Genomic DNA, 21,773 nt, shown 5'->3' with positions numbered 1-21,773 from the left:
AATTATAAAGATAAATTAAAGTTATACAATATGAATATATCATTACTATAGATTTTATAGGTATTCTTTACTTTATTTGTTCATAGCAAAACACACTTTTTCTTATGCAAATATATGCTCTGAAATAACTTAATTTTTCATTGTGAATTTGAAAAAAAGACAACTAAATATTAGCTCCACAATGAAAAACTGATATCGTATAAAATACCACGGCATGCGAAAAAGAAAAAAAATCAATAAAGAAAAAGGAGGGCATAATTTTTAAAAAAAATAAGTCAATTTACGAAAAAAGATGTGACTGATATGAATTACGACAATCATTTAACTGCTGAATGTTTTTGTTAGCATAAATGTATCAGACATGTTAGATTTGTATATATGAAATACAATTAAGTCTTATATAACATGCTTATCAATTCTCTTCTCAGACGCTCCGAGTGTCAGTTTGATCCATAATGCAATGAATGTAGACTTCGGAAATAATGTGACCATTGGGTGTGTTATCTCTGCTAATCCATCTCACACTTCTGTTTATTGGAAGAAGATTTCGGGAGTACAAGCGATAACTATTGACATGACAAACACAAACAAATATGGTGGTGGAACATTGGCGTCACCATCACTTTATATAATCAGCGCTGATACAAGTGATGCTGCTGATTATATCTGTTTTGCTACCAACTCTTTTGGAACTGGTCAAAGTAGTCAAGGAACTCTAACTGTTCAAGGAAGTAAGTTATTTCAATTATTGTGGGCACTTAGTTAATAACTTTTTAAGAATATTTTAAAGTATCTTGAAACTCAGAGTATAGCAGGAAACATGTTTTCCAGACACTTGTAAAGTTGTAGAAGAGGTGTATATTTATTTTTGAATTCCTACACTTATACTGTAATTTTTGCTGTTTATTACTCCTTGGTACCGTTTCAGTAATACCAGTTGTCACTGTAACAACATCAGCGTACATGGTCAATGTTGACAGCTCTATCACACTAGAGTGTCAAGTTACTGCAGACCCAACTCATAGTTCAGTATATTGGCAGAAAGTTATAGGAAACAATACAGAAACTTTAACTATAAATGGTGGAAAATACAACGGATCATCAGTGAGCAATCCTAATCTTACTATTTCAAATACTCAGTTTAGTGACGCTGGATCATACTACTGTTATGCAAGAAATATGTTGGGAGTGGGATCTAGTACTCAGATCATATTAGCTGTCACTGGTACATGGAGTGAGTATTATTTCAACTTTTGAATATCAGATTTATCAAATTAACGTGTTTGTAAACTGATTATACTAATTGTTGATTGCACATTTTTTTCCATTATTTAGTTGTTAGTATAACATCATTTAATGTAAAACCGACCACTCCCTGATGCTTTTTATGTCAGCGTTCTTTTGTAGATTTAATTAAGTTTAGCATTAAGTTGTATTTGAGGTATTTTTTTTTAATTTTTATCCCCGAGATTCTAATTACATCCAATTGTTAAATGTTTAACTTGAAAGCATAAAATTGCTTGCTATTTTTAAATGGTTTGCAAAATGACAATAGAAGTTTTCATGCACATTAATTTGAAATAGAAATATAGATTTATCATTTTTAAGGGGCAGCTGTTCAAAAATGTTGGAACTAATCTTGTCTAAAACTTGTATTTACAAAATTGCATTTCCAAGAGTTTAATAAATCAGTGTATGCATGCGCAAACACATGTTATTATATTTAGAGTATGGGTTTATTTATAAAGCAAAAAATGCAGGTCATATTAAAATTCACAATAAAGGTAGATTGAACACAACATTTTACGCAGATGAGATGATTTCAGCATTTCAAATTGTAAACTTTTCATTTCTATGTAATGACATTCCAACAACATCTGCATATAGAGCATTTATTTCCCGGAAGAAATTCAGGCGATTCCTTTCGATCATGATTTCCTATGTAGTTGGTTGCTGCTCATAGGGACACTTTTAAACCACAAGTTTTAAATGGTGAAGTTGATTTGGTCCGCACAACATATCATATTCCGTTATGGAATATTTGTATCCTAGATGCGGACGGATATGTTCCAAATATTGTAACTATAATTCATGTCTTCTATTACAAAAAAATGACCGATTGAAGCAGACTTATCACTGGGTTTGTATTGAAATGATGGTTGTCACATGTGGAGCAGTATCTGCTTATTATTCTTGAGTACAAGAGATAAACCCCGGTCTTGGTGGATTTCGTGTTGTTTAGTCTTTGTTCGGTTTACTGTTATTTATCTGTTTGTCTTTTCGGTGTTTTTTATGTTTATAATACCTTTAAATGGTTGTAACATAATAAACCTATTTTTGAAATATTTGTCTCACAATATTAATTGTTGTATCATACTGTTGTACACATTCCTTTTATTCAGAATAATTGTTTAAGCTTTCCTACGTATATAAAAGGTTAGACATATCATTATTTGTAACCTCTGCTTGTACTTCGACTTGAATTTGATTTCGATTGTTTACTTTAGTGAACTACGCAGATACTGCGATCACAGAAACCTCAGGTAATTTATCATTTCCTGATTTTTTTGTTTAATAGTTTGTCTACTGTTGGACTTAAATATGTTTTGATGTAATGGGCGTACAAATTGTTAATCGCACATTGTTATCCATTATTCAAAGACGCAATAATTACTGAAAGCAAAAAGATCTGAAATTACAGTATCAATTTTCCAATGTCTGATAAAGAAGAATGTCATGGCGTATCCTGTCGGAGATGTTAGTATGTTTTTCCCTACTCATTGACATGCGTATTAACCGGTGTTGTATCTTGTGCGAAAACATATCAGATCTTTAAAATCGGAAGTCGGACAAAGTGGTATAAATTCTATGCACCATTAGTGTGTGAATTCGATGTTTGCTATCCCACTGTTTATTCCAGCGTAATACCATATTATCAAACAGAATGATTTTTTTTTAATTGTTTTAAGAAATGATTTAACTTTGAATGCATGTATTATTTATTGCACATTTAATGTTTTAAAAGGGCGAATTTTCTGTATAACATCAATAATTATGTAAAATTTTGAAGCCCAACCTTTCTATTGCCTTAAACATGCTAAAGTGAAAGTTCAAAAACTATACCAATAGAGAACAAGTTTACGAAATTATAGCAAAACTTTTGGTTGACTAATTTTTATTAATTATTTCAAAATAATGAACTTAAAATTTCTGACAGTTTCTCCCTACCTTATTTACTCCTATCATTTGTTATGGTGTGGACCGGTCATTGTTATTGAAATTTATACAATTTCATTGCTTAAAGTTATTTTTTAGTTTACCTTCAAACTGTGTATGCTTTACACACATGACTATTGATTAAATCAGAACGGGCACGAATGTGTATAGTAACTTACATTACCATCAAACTGGAATCTGGACGAGTCAATTTTATGTTTTATAAATGAAAGAAAAGTTATGAAAGGTCAAATTTCCCCTTCGTCTATTTCCACATTATTTTTCGAATGCACACTTGATAAATTATTTTAAAAAGCCTTTTGCGATGAAAGAAGAGAAAGTTTACAATTAAGACGTTTTATTCAACGAAACAAGTAATTTTTGTAAAAGAAACACCGAAATACATTTTACGCATTTTAAAAAACGGTAAAATTGTTGTTTATCTGAAAATTTTTCAGTCCCATTTGAATAAATTAATAACAATTATTCCCAAACTAAAGTAGTCATTAAATAAAATTAAAATATGTCCGATCTGCCTATGTTTGAACATCAAGATTCAATACGATCGTTTAAAGGTCAATTCGTAATCCTCACAAAATATTGTAAGCCACTATAGTTATCAAACGTTTGTATTTAATGAAATAATTAAAATACAATGTTTATTAACCCACAGAAACTGTAAAAAGTGTATTGATTCTACCATTTCCTGTATATTAAACACCATGAGATTATTTCTGGTTGTCAAATGTCTCTAAATGCAACAGATTTAAACAAATAACATTCAACGTTTTGCCTCCTTTTTTATCAAGCTCAATCCAATATCGTCATTTATTTTAGACCTTTAAAACATAAAAGAATTTATTATTGCTTCATTATTGATACAGCTTATAACGAAAAGCATATGACAGACAACAAACAATGAAGATCACCAAATTATAGGCGAATATATTGAAACTGGCACTAAGAGGATACGCTTGTTTGTTAGCGCTAAACAAATCATTTACCCGGCACAATTTTAAAACAGCACAACTTAAGAATGTACTATTAAAAAATATTAAAAATTGATTGATTTATCAGATCAAAGTTTGGTTTCTGTGTTGAACGTATCTATCCCATCAACAGAGATAACGGATACATAAGATACCGCTAAAATTGCCAAATATCTTGTCCTATACTAACAAAATGACATGAGCGTAGGTTGAAAGCAACAACAAAAGAAGTTATTTCAGTATTTTCAATAGTGAACAATTCCTGTCTATGTAACAACATTTCACCAGCGCCTGAATACGGGGCATATATTTCCATGGATTGTTTTATTGATATGACATTGTTATTATTATCTATAAATAGTTTAATAGCATAATAACCCTAATTTGAAATTTCTCACTATCTTCATAATTTTATAATGCTTATGTACACCTCTATTTTAATTGTTAAAGCTTTCCTTATTAAATAATAGACAAGACATGACAAGATATTATTTGTAACCTCTGTTAAATCTTCTAATTGGATTTAATTTCGAATGTATATTTTAGTAAATAACGCTGTTCCAGATACAACGATGACAGCAACCACAGGTAAATTCTCATTTTCTCAATACTTTGTTAATAGTTTTGGATGCCGTTTGGTTTAATTTTTTTTAATCTCATATTATCCATTATTCAAGTCGCAATGATGACTAAACGCCATAAGATCTAAATTCGCAGTATCTTTCAACGTAAACAAAAGTAGATGTAATGGCATAATCAGTTGGAAGATGTTAGTACTTTTTACACTACTCATTCATATGGGTATAAACCGGTCATGTGTCTAGTGTTAAAAAATGTTACCAATTTAAAATCAGAAATTTTGACAAATTGTGGAAAATAATCTAGATCTGTACCAAGTAATCAAACTTTAGTAATTGCTGACATAATGACAAAAATACATCATAGTGTTTACTAAAATCAAAACAATGTTTATTAGCACACACAAACTGTGAAAAGTGTATTGCCATTTCCTGTGTGCTTAACACCATTAGATTATTTATTATTGCAAAACGAGTCTAACTGAAGCGGATTTTAACAAATATCATTCAACGTACGGCCATCAACATTGATCAAGGTCAATCAAATATCGTAATTTATTCAAGACATCTACATGGGTTGTTCATGTTGATACTATCAAACCAAGAGTTTTAGTGGTGAAGTTGAAGAATATAAAGTACAAAATGTTGACCCCATTGTTGGCAATGATATTTTTAGATATTATCTTATTAAAAAGCAGGCATTTTTGATAAACTAATAACGCAAAAACTGCTTTTGTCTAATTGGAGCTCAATATCTACTAGTATTTGCGATTTTACCGCACTTAAATATGTATGGTTCCATGGCTTTTTGTTGTTTAGAATGTAAAAAAAACTTTGATTGATTGATTGATTGATTGTTGGTTGCTTTACGGCGCATTAGCACAAAAAGGCTATATCGCGGCGATGTAAAAATAACTAATCCGTCGTTGTTGTCCTTTATTCAAAGACGCAATAATGAATGCACTCAATAAGATCGTAAAACACGATATCTTCTGTTGCCGATGTCTAAGAAAAAAAGTGGTGTCGTATCCTGTTAGGGATGTTAGTATTTTTTACACTAATTTTTTACCAGAGAATAAACTGGTATTAATTGTCTTTGAAGAAAACATTCTTTATTCTCAAATCATAATGTTTGAAATAATGTGGACAATAAGGCGGTATGAACGTATAATCTTAGTATGATCGTGGTAAGAGCTTGCTATATTTGCGGTAGAATCGTGCTAAGATCGTGTTGCAATCAAATATGGTCGAAGTGGGAACGTGATGATTGTAGTGAGATTGTGATAATCGTTATGAGGGCACAGAAGAGGCATGGTGAGAATGTGGTATAAAAGTAGCCGTGTCGTCGTAGAAGCGTAGTTAGGACGTAAAAGCATCGTGAAAACTCGTGCCATCATCACGATCTGAATGAATTTAAGAACCTCGTAAGCGTGGTGCAATCGTGGTCTTGTATGAATGATCATGATCTGTATGTAATTTAGAACTTATGTCCATTATTTCCAACTTGACACATCTGTTTCATTCCAACTATTTTTCAATAAAATATCGTCAATTGCGCGTCATTGATCTGAAATACTTTGTGATTCAGGTTTGATTGGTTTACCCGACATCTCTTTTGGATCAGAATTTGTCTCAGAGTCCCATCTGACTCTTCCTCTATCCCGACCACCACGTCCACGAGTTTTGGTAGACTTTGATGGCATGCCTGTGTCAAGTGTGTTGTTTTCGAGAGTTCTGTGTATTAATGACAATTATATGGAAAGGAAAACTACTATGTGGAAAATGATGATGACATTATTGATGAGAGCGTAGTTAATTTGCAGTATGAACGTGCTAAGATCGTATAATGATCGTGGTAAGAGCTTGATATAATCGCAGAAGAAGCCTGGTAAGATCGTATTGCAATCGGATAAATCGTAGTGAGAACGTGATGAGCGTAGTACGGTCGTGATAATCGTAATTAGGTCTTAGAAAAACGTGATCAGATCGTGGAATTATCGCTGCGGGATTGTTGCAGAAGCGTTATGCGGAAGTAGTAGCGACGTGAAAACAACATAAATCTACATTTTCATGCTTCTCATATCGCGACTTTACCCCGATATGATTTTTTTAGATCGCGGTAAGCGTGGTGCAATCGTGGTCTAGTGTGACTGGGGAGGTAGTAAATGATGATATAATTACAAAAGAAAAAGATCATTGTGTTAACTGAAAAACAGCGCAACATATTGATAAACTATAAAATTTATTGAAAAATTATTGATTTGGCAATTCGGCATGTAGCACAAAACCATTAACAGAGACAGAAAGACACTAAAGTGCAGATCAAAGAGTACACGCAGATATTGACCCTAGGTCAACGATAAATTTATTTTAATATTTCCTATTTATATTTAAAGAATTGATTTAATAATATGACATTTGTATTACCTACACATAGTTCTACAGCATCCTATTTAACCTTAAAAACATTTTTTAGTCCCAAATTACGGTAGAAAAATAAAAAAAGCATAATTTTAGAATCCCGAAATTTTCATTTTTCTGATGACCTCAAAATCGTGAACATTTTTTCAGACTTTTCCAATTCCCTGCATCTGCGCAGAACTCTGCTACCCTTTTCCTGTTCTGTTTGCCTGAGACTTTTAATAAAATATTTATTTATCAGTAATATAGGAAAGAACTCAAAACAAATTCATTTAAAATAATTGTTTGAAATGAAAACAAAACGTTACCTGATGACAGGATTTCTTTGTTCACATTGAATATGACGTCATTACTAAAATTAACGTCACAACTAAAATCTATAACAACAGAACCAAAATGGGAACGTTATGGTATTTCCGTTTCTTTTTTTTTAATATGTTTGAATTAAAAAAAAATCATACAGACTTCGTCCCCTTTCACTGGTAGTGCCTGCCTCATATTATACCTTACACAGCATTTTTATGAGCTCTGCGATAAAATCTTTTATCAGTTATTTTCGAATATATATTTTAGTAAGAAACGCCTTTCAAGATACTACGATGAAAGAATGTTCAGGTAAATTCTCATTTCCTCATTATTTGATAAGTTGTATGTTTTCTGTTTACGTTAAATCTTTTTTGTTGTTAGTGATGTACAATTAGTTAATGTCGCATTGTTATCTATTATTCAGAGTCAAATGATGAATACACTCAAATCTAGATTTACAGGGTTTTTTTTGTGGGGAGGTGGGGAGGTTCAAATGTCGGAGGAAGAAGACTTCACTTTCTTCACTTGGAATAAGGTTGACATAGAACAACATAAGAATACACGATAAAAAATATTAACATAAAGAAAAAAGACACAGTTCAGAAATAAAAATCACAAAAAAAATGAACTCCGAAAAAAATCAAAATGGAAAGTCCCTAATCTCTAAGATGGCACGAAGTAACTGACATTAGTTCAAATCTGATCTTTTGCATTTAAAGTCGCATTTAATTGCGTTTTTACTTAAATCTGCATTTTGAATGTTAAAACGATACAACAGTGCTAAAATGCTTAATATATAAATTTTGATCCAGGTTAATATTTCTGTTTAGTGTGGTCATGAGATAAATTGTTCATCTCGTTTAATCTAAAAAAATAAGCGACTTTTTCTTAATCAGCTACATGTATTGCACCTATAGTTCAATAACTGAAAACAAAAACGTCCAATCACTGCACTCCTCTATATATAACTTTACTACAGTTAACTCACTCGATGATCAAAGAGAAGTATTCAATTTCATGTTACAAGAGTTATTCTTTATATGCTCTAGGCAATCAAGTTATTGTACCTGCTGTTCTTGGAACTATAATTGGCTTGATGATGGTTACTTTTACAGCACAACTTGTAAGAGATAAATATAAGTAAGTATGAAGAACCGACAAGCGTATTGTCTGTGATCGGCATATTATTTTTCAATACATTCAAGTTAAAGGCTTGCCATCTCACATGAAAGATTACCTTAGAAAAATACAGGTCCCAAATTCTCTTCCTGCAGACACCACAGTTTGTCTCTATGGAAGTCACCTCCCTGTACACAAATATTCCAAATGCAGATCGGATTGATGCAGATAATGAAGTTTAAGATTCCAGTACAAAAAAATCCCCATCTACTGAAAGCTCAGTAGAATTTGCATTTAGTAACACAATTGAAAATGAAAATTGGGAATTTGTTAGAGACAATAACCCGACTAAAGAGAAGACACAATGGGTTCTCAATGCAACCATAAAATTCCGCACTCGGAGGAGGTTCTCAGAGGCTTCTAAATAAAATTGTGTACTAATCAAATGGTAATGGACGTCACTCTAAACTCCAAAACATAAAAATTAACTAAAATTTTTAAAATATACAATAGTTAGACAAATCAGAGGCTTTTGAAGCAAGCCCAAAATGCTGCAGGGGTAAACATGTTTTGTGAGTTCTCAACCCTTCCCTATAACTTAAGCCAATGTAGAATGGAAAATAAAATAGCAAAACGCAAAGTAAAACTCAGTTTAAAAGGAGTTCGAGTCCGAATTCAGAATAAGTTACAAAAGAAACTGAGCAAAACGACGATGATACATATAATTAACAAGGGACTTCTAGCAGCTACTGACATGACAGCTACGCACCTAAATTAATCGGATTTAAAGATTATGTCTTCATCATATGACAAGCAAGTACAATACCTCCCGTTAGGGGTTTAGTATCATACCAGTATATCATAATTGAGAACATAACCAGTTCATGCGTACAACCCACTTTAGAATAAATGTGTTTGTTTCCGATGAAAACACCCTATGATTAAATCAATGTATATACCAAAATATGCAATCTTGAATGATTTGACCATAGTATTGTAACTTTTTCCTTTCCGAATAAGTCTGTTTAAAGGTTTGGTAAGCTTTTGAAGTTTATGCCGAAATGTTTGTACAAGTTGAGATATATAAACACCATACGATCGTGACAAAGGATCAAAGGAACGTCTACATCTAAAAATCATCTCTTTTATCAAAAATTTTGGTATAAAGCTTCACCTCAAAGATATAGATATCAAGATAAAGGAAAGGACAGTGTTCATTGTTACTACATTGTCCTAGCTTTATTTAAAGTCAGTTCTGCAGAATAAATCTCTTCAGTGTACATACTAAAGTCGTCAGTATTGAGAGCTAATAAATCATCTAAATATCAATTATTAATTGTTGAATCAGATGTTGTTAAGATGGGTCTTGGCTAATTGTTTTAAAACTCATAAAATTACAGATAAAATTCGTAGTGCACAGTTAGTCCCCATGAAAATTCCGTTATAGTTATAAAGAATGAAATAGATAGAACAACAAAAAATAATGGTAGACATTGCTATTAAAAAGAAAGAACTTCAATAAGAATACGATTGTCGATTATTAAAACTTCATTTTCCCTAAACCTGCTGTCCCCTTGAAACCCTACATTTTGTAATTTTTCACGTTTATGTAATGCTAAGTACTACGTCATCAGTTCCCTATAGGTTTCAAAAGTCTATGGTTGGCATGTTTCACATTGTTGGTGTATGAAAAAGGACGAAGTATTAGTTTAAACATATGCTGTAACTATCTATACATAGAGGTGACATCTATAGTCCAAAAATTACGAGGTCCTATTCATAAGCCGGTATGACGTATTAACGACGAATTAAATAATTTAAATTGATATATAAATAATATGGGATAATGGTTAAGATTAAAAATTATATCATTCCAGTCAATTTTATTGTTCACGTATCAAATAGCAGGGTCGAATCGGATACCTATATAAATTGCGATGTATCATGTACTTACCAGTTACTGTAGCGAGGATTTGTCCAGTGATCTTATTTTTTTTTTTATATCTTCGATTGCAGATGCAACATGGAAAGTTATACCCGTCATCATCAAAATCAGTTAGTTCACAGCTGTCTTAAATTTCGAGTGACCCATAAACACCTGTAGTAATTCCTGGTTTTGAATGTTTCTGACTAACAATTTTCTTTTCACTTCTTTTGGTTTTGCTGTTACTTTTTTGTTGTTGCGTTCTTTCTAGTGTTGACAGATTTTTCTTTTTGAGTTGTCGCTGCTGTACGCATTTAGTGTTTTTAATGCAAGTTTCATATTCGTTTACTGCCCTTCCACTTGCATTTTTATAAAAATGTTCTTAAGTTTTGGTGATTTTGGTCGGTGGTACTATTGACATACGTTTTGTGAAGAATTCGTCTTGGTTTCGTAAGGGTTGTCATTTTCAACTTCCTTATGAGCATGTCTAATTTCAACTTGGTAGCTTATTCTATTGTTGTAACAACTGATTTCTCTAGATTGTCATCAGACATGCTAGTTTCAGCATAGTTTAATTCCAAGATTAAAGGCTGCGGTTCAATAGTCAGTATTTCAATGTTTAAGTATTTCTTCAAAAATATATCAAAAACTTTGTGGATTAAACAAGTGAATTGCAGTACGCTTGAATGAAAAGAGGAGGTTACTAGGTATACGTGACGTCAGGTATGCTTTTATTATTTTCAGTTTAGTTTCTTGTGTATAATTTGCAGTTTTTTTTGCAGGTTTTACCTTCAGTCTTCATATTTTAAAAATGTTAAATAATGCCATTATACTGCCAAACATTCATGATAAAAAAAAGAATCGCGTTCATCATCACTGAACTAGTATATATATTTGTTTTGGGGGCCGGATGAAGGACGCCTCCGGATGCGGGAATTTTTCGCTGCATTGAAGACTTATACCTGACCTGCTGCTGTTGTCTGTTCTATCGTCGGGTTGTTGTTTCTTTGACACATTCCTCATTTCCATTCTCAATTTTGTTTTGAAGCTAGACTACAATTTTTAAATATTGCGACTTATTGACCAATATTAGCACGCATTTACTCTTTTGCATTTTGTAATTACATTTCATGTAAATTGTTTGCATTCTACGGTCACACATACATTTCCGGTTGTGTGTGCCATTTGTGTACTTTTGAAGCTATGTTTTGTTTACAGTTGAAAACGTGTATTTTTATGAACCGAGAAAGTGAACTTGGATAGTTTTTAGAATAACTTTAAAGTAAAATAACTAAAGTACCGAGATCCGAGGACAATTATAGAGAACTGATTAATTCAAAAACAGATGATATTCGTATATATCGTTCTTGATCTCTTTAACATTTTAATTGACAATAATGTTGTTAAAATTATAATATATTCTCCTGGATTTTTACAGAAGGTATTCTCGATCAATTGACAAAGTTTCGAGACGCTCTAGTGTGGTCCATCCAACGTTGAAAGAATCGAACGTTACACAAATGAATAATCTTCCTGTTGAGCAAGATACCATCGAAGAGGGTTATGCATTTCCCAGAGAGCTTGAAAGCGGTGAAACAAAACAGTTTCAATTGCTACCACCGATAGATAACCGACAATTTACAACTGACACATATTTACTTGGCAGACCAAAGTTATTACCTATCGGAAAAGTTTCTGACCTTAATGTGTGATGCCTCGATTGAACTCAAGGACCAATATATTTTGGAAACTTGTGTTACATTCTATGTTTCGTAATATGTGTGTGTCTGTGTGTTGTTTCGAGTGTATATGTTATTTTTCTTATATCATAAATCAAGAATTATATAGGAATAAAATATGTAAACATAATCAGAAAGGGTGACAACATTTGTCAAATGCTTTACAACAATTCGTTATTTACAAGTTAAATACTAGTATTCTATAGCTGACAGTGAATTTTTGGACTTATCTAGTTTAAACGCATTGAAGTTTGGCTTTAAAATAATTAAATGAAGGGTAAATCAGAAGGTATTGACTGCATAATGCCATAAATAAAAGTGCTAGATATGTTCCCAGTGAAAATATTCTAATCGTGGGAAGCTCTGTTCATGTTGCTGTTTTCGGAATTTAAACGATTATAAATTGTATATTTACAATATTTCATTTCAGGGGGTGATTGACTGTATAATATATATAATAACACAACAAAGCCCGGCATGGTTACAATTATGTTGTATTGTACTTAGCTTACCTACACACCAACACAGAGAGACGTAGCTAATTAGTTTTGTATATGAAAACGCTGTAACACGGTTCCAAAGTAATTAATATCACTGTCCATTAAATAAGCATAATTTGAAAAGAGAAATCATTCCTTTTTACATATATTTTTGTATACAGTATCTATTGTTATACTTTTGTATCGTAATCCAGGGAAGGACAGTGTAACAAAACAATTTAAACGCAACATTAATTTCAAAATGGTATTATCCGTTTTATGTAGAACTCTTGCTGCTCTGCCTTTAGTTTCATGTGTTGTGTTTCATATAATGTTGTCTGTCTTTGATGTCGTTTTTTGTTTATCGCCATGGCGTTGCCGTAAACTTTGATTAATGCGTTTCAGTATAATTATACTGTTTTTCGCCTCTCTTTATTATTTGAAGACAAGTAATTTGTCAAAAATAGTGAAAAACTGAGAAAAGCATGCTTAACATTTTTTTTATAAGATAATCATTTCAAATCAAAAGTTTTACAACATTTTGTACAGTGTTTATAAAATGAATAATTAAAAAGAATGTATTTATTTTATAAAAATGAAATTTCGTGTTAAAACATCAGATTTTTGACACAAAGTGTACATTTTACAGATTTAGTTTCACAGTTGCTGCTAATTATTTTGGCAGAACGGAGTAAGTACTTGCTTTCATCCTGTGAAGCTAGTAATCATTCAATATTTGTACAAGTGGCTTAATTCTTTGATAACCAACAGATTTGCACTGGTATAATCTAAACATGTGTATAATGTTGCAATCGTTATTAAAATTTGCCCCTCCTTTAGACAAACCTTTACCGACCAATACATTTTGTATCCTATTAATGATGTTATGTTTTTGCATTTGAAAACGTGTTTGTTATCGAATACTATGGAAAATAATTGAAAATATATAGCAGATAAGCACTGATATAGATAAAAAAAAATCCGTTTTAACTATTCAATCTTGATCAAATGTATATCTTCTCCTTTAAGCTGAGGTAAATTAGGCGTTACATGTTGTACTGATTACTCTGTGTACGGTGTACTGATTTTAGATGCCTCCGGATTTCAAAACAAGTTGTCGCCATTGCATCATAAGAAGAATAATTGAATGTATATATGAAAAGTTTTCATTATCTGTTTTCATTTTGTAGTTAGTCAGCGGTTTTATAATTTATAGACAAGACAATATTTCATTAAAGTATCACCTCTTTATTATATAAAGCATACAAATAGTCAATAAAACAACAGCACAAAACATACAAGAGCCACTCTAAAAAGAGTTATGAGAGACTATCTAAAATGCATATACAATATTTACACTTAGATATCTTTATATCTGTTATTCAGTCAATTCTATAAAATATATATTTTGCCAAAGTAAGATAATAACAAATAATAAAGATGTTCTTATCCCAAGCAGAAAATCATAGCCGTATTGGGCACAACATTTTGGGCCTTTAGGTCCTCAATGCTCTTCAACTTTGTACCCTTTTTTTTGGGTTTTTGAACTTTTTTATCAGAGCGTCACTGGTAAGTCTTGGGTGGACGAAACGCGCGTTTGGCGTGTTAAATTGTTAACCTGGCATGTTTTTTTAGCTATTATTTACGTGTTTCTCTGACCTATATGTTTTTCCATATATATGTAGTGTAGTCCTATCATGTAATGTTGTCATTTTATTGTTATATTTAACATTGCCATAAAAGCGGGAGGTTTTGCATGCCACAAAACGAGGTTCAATCCACAATTTTGTTTTATCACATTGTCCTGTATCAAGTCAAGAAAATGGCAATGGTTATATTAAAGTTCGTTTATATGTGTGTGTTACATTTTATTTTTTATTTTTCTGTTGTGTAGTAGTTCTCTTATATTTGATGTGTTTCCCACAGTTTTGGTTTATAATATGATAACCTAGATTTGGTCTTTTTCTCAATCGATTAATGAATTTCAAACAGTGATAAATCTACTGCTGCCCTTATTCATTAGTTTGTTTGTGTGAAAATAAAACGATTCAAACAACACACACACAAACACACAACATACACAAAACACACAAACATAAACACACCCTTATCAATAATAAAAAATGAACAACATTACAGTAAGCATATTAAAAAAACGACCAGAAGTGTACAACTTATTCAAATAACCAATTCAATCATCAAAGTATGAATTACATGTAATACAATTGGTGTGTACTTTCCAAGTAGCACCTGATGGGATTGAGATGGTTTGTTACATTCTTTCCTGTGATTCTTCCTTCGAGCACATATATTGTTGTTGATATTTTGTTGTCCTTTTTGTGTTGTCCTATATTAAAAAAAATCATAGAAATTATAATTGATAGCAAAAAGACGGAATGAAAAACTTTTAGACAATAAACCAAAAAATTGAAGAAACGTGTCTATATTTTCAATAAGCCAGACATACGTATACTGGTATTACATTAAGTAATTGTTTTCTATCTTCTTTTATTTCTTTGATGTAGCTAACGGTTTCCGCAGCTTTCGGTTGACAGTTTACACGATCTGTTGCATATTTTCCTTGCTTTTAAGCTGAATAATGAATGTTTTAAGTCGTTTTTTAATAACGATCTAGCTGGTACTGTGTAGATTTAAATATTCGCTTTCTTTTATTATATTTTGGTTATCTAAGTTACAGCTTATAAGACAGGATGACGATGCACAATGGTCTAGGATAAAAAAAAATCGGTACTCCCGGAGCCCATGAAGGCACATTAACATTCATGTCATTTTTAATGATGTTTTATATCAATGTTCACTTTCCCATGTTATCAAATGTCTAATATTTTTTTATCTTCTAATTGAACATTATCCTTGAATCTTATTACTAGTTTAGAATTCATTTTTTTTTATTATTTCCGATTATACGTATACTAAGACGTTTTAATCGGAACACAATTCACTTCCTCAGTTCCGCTTTTCGACAAATAATGTATCTTCAGTGATTCTCGATACCGAACTATTTTGGAAAATGTTCAACCTCATGCGTTTCAAGTGGAAATAAATATATAAACGAGAGAAAAAACAGAGCAGACTTGTGTTTCATAATTGTGATCGTACCATTTCAAAGAATGTCCTAAGTTGACAATTGGACAATGTCTGAATTTAAATGGTAGAACAAACATACTTGTTTTACACAACTGCCATACAAGTAAGAGGTAAATATAGTTATATAACCGGGTTTATCCCAGTTTTCGGAAAATGTCGGACCAAGTCAAGAATATGATATTTGTTGTTCGTTCGTTTCGTTGGTTGATATAGTGAAACATTGTGCTTGCATTTACTTACATGATTTTCAAAATAGAGGGTTGCTTTTTCTATCATGATTTTCGCGATAGAGGGTTGCTGCTCACAAGAAAGCTATTTAACCAAGAGTTTCAAGTGGTGAAGTTGAAATCATCTCATCGTAAATTTCACGAACGCCATCACGAGTTGGTTGACCGTTATGGAATAACCGTTTCACAAATGATATCGGATATGTTCCTTACGTCGTATTTACACTCCCCTTCCCTTTCATGAATGTGACCTAACGAATAAAACTAATTACCGGATTTGTTATCACATAAGCAACACAACGGGTGCCACATGTGGAGCAGGATCTGGTTACCCATCCGGAGCATCTGAGATCACCCCTATGTTTTGTAAGGGTTCGTTTTGCTTATTCTTTAGTTTCCTTTGTTATGTCATGTGTACTATTGTTTGTCTGTTTATCTTTTTTAATTTTTAGCCATGGCGTTGTCAGTTTATTTTCGATTGATGAGTTTGACTGTCCCTCTGATATCATTCGTCCCTCTTTTAATGGACTTCTTTTTTTATTAATCTTGGTTTTCGGTTTATTCTTTTTAATACCCTTTGAGTGGTTATCTGCATGTTATAGATAAGAAAAGAATATTAAAAGATAATCGATTTTTACCGTAAATGGCATTAATCAAACAAAAAAGTTTTTTTTTTATTTTGTTTGAATATTTGAAAATATCCTTGTATGACTATAGTATGGTGATTTGTTATTGAATCAACATAAATCTTCATGTCTGTTTTTAAATTTTACTTATTCAGATATTCATATACTCACAGTATTAGTTAAATTGGTAGATAGTTTAGAATCCAGACGGTTTGATTTTCGACGTCTCTGATAATGATTGTAACCTTGTCTGACCTAAGCACAGTATAACATGAAAATTATTTGATGTATTAACTGAATATAAGCTTGCAATGATTTTAATTACACAAAGTACAACATGGAAACAAATGAGAATAAAAGATAGTATAAAAACATAAAAAACTACTGAAAGTTCATTAGAATATTGCAGTTTTGTCATTTTTCGATGATTTAAAAATATCAAGATATTTTCTAGGTCTGCAATTTTAATGGGTTTTTTTCATTTTTTTATCATTTTTTTGGCGTTGCTTTTTGGTATAAATGAGAATTCCATTTATAATTTTGTCCGCAAATAGAATTAGAATCACAAAAAAAATCCGCTTGAATACTCTTGTATAAAAACCAAATAAAACTAATTCAGTGACTCCAAGAGAAACGATTCCATTCACTTCAAAATGAATAGTGCGTCCTTGAATGCATGCATCACCCTATCTTCATTCAAATCCAGGATCACTCAAATATTCAAAATAAGGAATATAATCGTTCAATGTAAATATCAGACGAATATTCAATACATGAATGGTAAGTGTTAATGTTGTTGAACCATTACAGTTAGCAACCATTCAGTTGCAAATAAACGTGAACAACAACTTGACTAACACACATATATGCACATGTTGAAAAATTTATCTATATAAGAGATAAGTGCAATATGAAATAGAAACACTCACCATGATTGTAAGTTCTAGTATACTTTACTTTAAATGATAATCATCATTTATGTCATTTTTCTATTCTCTTTACAGGTTTTTATTTAATTCAAATTTTTCCATTTAAAGACATTTGCCAATTAATCTTATAATTATGGATCACTCTCATGTATAAACGTAATAGTAAAATAAAGATATGTGTAATCAAATGTATTTATCTTATTTAATTGTTATGTAGTTGTAATCTTCATGTTCGTAAATAAAGATGTGATACTAATTTTTAAACATTTAATTTGCACTTGCACTTTAAGAAATCATCGTCATTCCAGTACCTGATCACTGAATACTCCGATGGGAGTAAATAATTATCAAAATTACCAGGATTATAATTTTATACGCCAGACACGCGTTTCGTCTACATAAGACTCATCAGTGACGCTCAGATCAAAATAGTTAAAAAGCCAAATAAATACAAAGTTGAAGAGCATTGAGGAATTGAGTAACAGTTAAAACAAATTACAACACATGTACAATGTTAATGCAAGTTTGACGGATTCGTTTTGTGTCTTGTTCATGAATGATTTAAAACGTCATTTAGAAGTATATCAATAGTAATGGGAAGTAGACAAATACGGCTACAAACACGACGATATACTGATGTAAATAAGATTGTTTTGATTGCGGTCAATCGACTATTGGTACAAAAAACTTAAATAGTTATTTCCCATTATAATATTTCTTCTATTTTTACAGTAACACTCACCTGCTTATTATAGAAACAGTGGAACAAACAAATAAAGAAACCCTGTTATAAAAATATTTATCTCCATTTAATACATCTATTTTCATTCTGACTTAAATAATTATTCTAACTTTAAATGTTCCGAGATGACTGATGATTATACAAAAGCAAAAATGATGTTTAACATTGAGTTGGATTATTTAGCAGGTTACATCAATTGTAATTGTCAACAATTGTGTGTATATCTAAATCTCATCATCGATCGAGCAGATACAAATCAAGGAAAGAAACAAAAACTGATGTAATCCTTTTAACTCTTACAGGAGCGAAACAAAAGAGCATCGCCTGCTACCCGTGGATCTCTCCTGCAATCCGAATCGACACCTGTCGAAATGTCACAACCGTGAAACAAAACGATTGGACACAGGACGAAATCGGTTTAATCTTACGATTATTCTGATTGCGCACGGCATGTTGCGAGTTAGTTAAAACACAGCTAAATCGTTTCATAAAACGTATTTGTTACGGTGACTTTAAAACTAGTGAGTTGTTGATTTCAGTCGTTTATTTTCATTATTTTAGATTGTCATATTTTTTATCGATGTCTCTCAAGCATGTTCAGGTACGACCGTAATGTATGCGTTGGGATATATGTCAATATCTTTTTAATTGAAATTGACATCATAGAAAAAAATGCAGATTGTATAGATACCCTTGTAGATAAATAAATAATACCTGTAGAGAGTTGAAAATTGCAAATAGGTATTGGAACATGACCAAATCATCATTCACAGAAACCGCACCAAGTACCCATGTTACTCCAAACAATGGCAAAATAATGCAGATACTTTTCAAACCAATCCTGGAGCAGACGATATAAAAGTTTTCAAATTTGATTGAATAGTAGCGATGTATTTCAAACACATTTGGAATATATGATTAAAAGCAGATATCAATTTCATTCTCATATTAGCTTTCTATATACATGTATTTCCTTCGATACATCTGAATATTAGTTATACATTATGTAGCTAGATAACTATTACATTTTCTTAGCCTTTTCTGTACTCCTTCCTCTTTTCAAATGAACTGATCATGATTACAAGAATTATATAAATATTCATATGGTATGAGTTATTTGTGTTTATTCTTAAGTTTCTTCCTTGATTATATAGGCTATGTTGTTGATAATTCTTGTACAGGGTTTGTTAACATTTTGTTTTCATTCCAGGGAACGTTTTATAAAATGTATAAAACAAATCTAAAATGAAAGTAATGTATTAACTTACTTAGATTTCTCCTTAAGTGTTTTTCCAGCTATTCCCCTACTAGTCAACATTTTATGTACCATTATAACAAATATAACAACGTTAATCTGCAATACACAATGATTTTGTTAAAAAAAAAAAGATAACACAGCACCTGTGTACTGTTGGGATATGCACGTTTCGTCCGAATTTATGAGATCACGTACTGCACACATGTTTATGGCAAGGTTTTTTTAAGAGTAGAGAGGTAAAAGATACCAAAAGAATATTTGAACTCATCAAACCAAATAAGCGGACAATATGGCAATAAAACGAAAAACGATGAATATACTAATAACGATACGCAAAACACAACATATAAAACTAAAGACTGAGCAACACAAACACAAACAAAAACTGTGATTGATATCAAGGTGCTCGAGAAGGGCACCCGTCCTGTGTACATGCTAGTACAAACCCGGTGCATGGTTTAACTCGATATTTCACATTCTAAGAAAGGCGGGTAGCATTGTTGTCACAATTATATGAAGTCAATAGGCAAATGATAAAGTGCCACTTGGTGTCCGCAATATACAGAATGAAAGCAGGTGTTTATGTATACGGTATAAACTGTTTGTGACAAATTATATTCATAAGTTAGTAGAACTGAATTCGAATAGATATAATCCCTACCTTTACTTTCGATACGTACCAAAACTACAAGCAATGCCGGTCCTATAAATGCCCATATTAGATTTGTTTCAAGGCTCAACCAGCAACTGAATTGATAATAAAAATAATTAAGTCATATATTCGAATTAATTAGACCACTTGAAAGCTTGGTTTAATTTGATGAGTTTCAGTATTATGCAGATTTTTTTTGCAGATCGTCATTAAGTGCCAGTCTGCCTAAGAATCAGGCAGTGGTGAAAACATGACCAAAAAAACCCACCCAATTTGACATTGATTTCAGTTCATAATATGTAGTAATGCACAAAAATTACATTCATTTCCGTTTTCTGTTCTGGTAATAAAAGATACAATTTGGTTGAAATGCATTAGAAATTAACGAATAAGGGGGGATAACTCGTTTTCTAACCAAGTTATTTGACATTACCAGACACACACAAACGAAAGACTAATAATTTTTAACTCAGAATGATGGTTAGTATTAAATAGTATGATTAGCTCGGTGGGTTTTTTCTTATCATGTTTTGATTTTTACCTAAATTGCCTGATTTTTACAAAGACTGGCACTTAATATTTGAATCCAAATACTTTCAAGTGAACTTTTTGAATAATTGATTTCAAAAATGTGTTGTTTGAACCAAAATGTGTTTCTCTTTTACGACCAATGTACCAAAGTGTAAATATATGATAAATGAGACTTGGTTTTTTAAATAATTTTTTTTAATATTTTATTAAGACATTGATATTATCTTTACTTTACAAAATTTTTATTTTATCTAATTGCATTTTTCTTTCTCAGGACAAAAGTATTATATAAAAAAAGTATTGTTTTTAACATATAATAAAATCAACGGTACCATTTTTGTTGCACCAGATGCGCATTTCGACAAAACATGTCTCTTCAGTGATGCTCGTGGCCAATATATTTGAAATCCAAAGCTTATATAAAACATGAAGAGCTATAATCCAAAAAGGTCCAAAAAGTATAGTCAAATTCGTGAAAGGAATCAGAGCTTTGCATGAGGGAGATACATTCCTTAATTTAAAATAATTTATAATATTTTGTAACAACAAATTTTAATAACATAAAAAATCCGTATTTTCATGCCAGTACCGAAGTACTGGCTACTCGGCTGGTGATACCCTCGGGGACTAATAGTCCACCAGCAGAGGCATCGACCCAGTGGTAGTAATAAAATCAACGGTACCATTTTTGTTGCACCAGATGCGCATTTCGACAAAACATGTCTCTTCAGTGATGCTCGTGGCCAAAATATTTGAAATCCAAAGCTTATATAAAACATGAAGAGCTATAATCCAAAAAGGTCCAAAAAGTATAGTCAAATTCGTGAAAGGAATCAGAGCTTTGCATGAGGGAGATACATTCCTTAATTTAAAATAATTTATAATATTTTGTAACAACAAATTTTAATAACATAAAAAATCCGTATTTT

The 21,773-nt window shown here is 31.5% G+C and overlaps 1 protein-coding gene and 2 long non-coding RNA genes across 7 annotated transcripts in view; 1 reads left to right on the top strand and 2 right to left on the bottom strand.

Annotated features, from left to right (window-relative positions):
* Positions 1 to 14,624, top strand: part of LOC134721517 (hemicentin-1-like) — a 42,681-nt gene extending 28,057 nt beyond the window's left edge. For 3 of the 5 annotated variants that reach the window (XM_063584597.1, XM_063584594.1, XM_063584593.1), the window contains 7 exons: positions 429 to 731; positions 929 to 1,234; positions 2,508 to 2,543; positions 4,752 to 4,793; positions 7,778 to 7,819; positions 8,560 to 8,650; positions 11,992 to 14,624. In XM_063584597.1, coding sequence (XP_063440667.1) covers positions 429 to 731; positions 929 to 1,234; positions 2,508 to 2,543; positions 4,752 to 4,793; positions 7,778 to 7,819; positions 8,560 to 8,650; positions 11,992 to 12,265 — 1,094 coding nt within the window. In that variant the 3' untranslated portion in view covers positions 12,266 to 14,624. Of the gene's footprint in view, positions 1 to 428; positions 732 to 928; positions 1,235 to 2,507; positions 2,544 to 4,751; positions 4,794 to 7,777; positions 7,820 to 8,559; positions 8,651 to 10,645; positions 11,247 to 11,991 lie in introns of those variants that run through there. The other 2 variants (XM_063584596.1, XM_063584595.1) reach the window with 2 other exon arrangements.
* A 102-nt stretch (positions 14,625 to 14,726) lies between these two features.
* On the bottom strand, positions 14,727 to 18,450 carry LOC134721518 (uncharacterized). Its single transcript, XR_010107871.1, has 3 exons — positions 18,404 to 18,450; positions 16,904 to 16,987; positions 14,727 to 15,118 (listed from the first exon to the last, which is right to left on the bottom strand). It is a non-coding gene; the product is annotated as an uncharacterized LOC134721518 (long non-coding RNA).
* Positions 18,451 to 19,128: 678 nt separating this feature from the next.
* On the bottom strand, positions 19,129 to 20,408 carry LOC134723528 (uncharacterized). Its single transcript, XR_010108102.1, has 3 exons — positions 20,342 to 20,408; positions 19,672 to 19,757; positions 19,129 to 19,244 (listed from the first exon to the last, which is right to left on the bottom strand). It is a non-coding gene; the product is annotated as an uncharacterized LOC134723528 (long non-coding RNA).
* Positions 20,409 to 21,773: the final 1,365 nt, after the last annotated feature.

This window comes from Mytilus trossulus, chromosome 6, assembly GCF_036588685.1.
Source record: "Mytilus trossulus isolate FHL-02 chromosome 6, PNRI_Mtr1.1.1.hap1, whole genome shotgun sequence".
Lineage (NCBI taxonomy): Eukaryota > Metazoa > Mollusca > Bivalvia > Mytilida > Mytilidae > Mytilus > Mytilus trossulus.
This window is presented reverse-complemented; position numbering and strand designations above follow the sequence as displayed.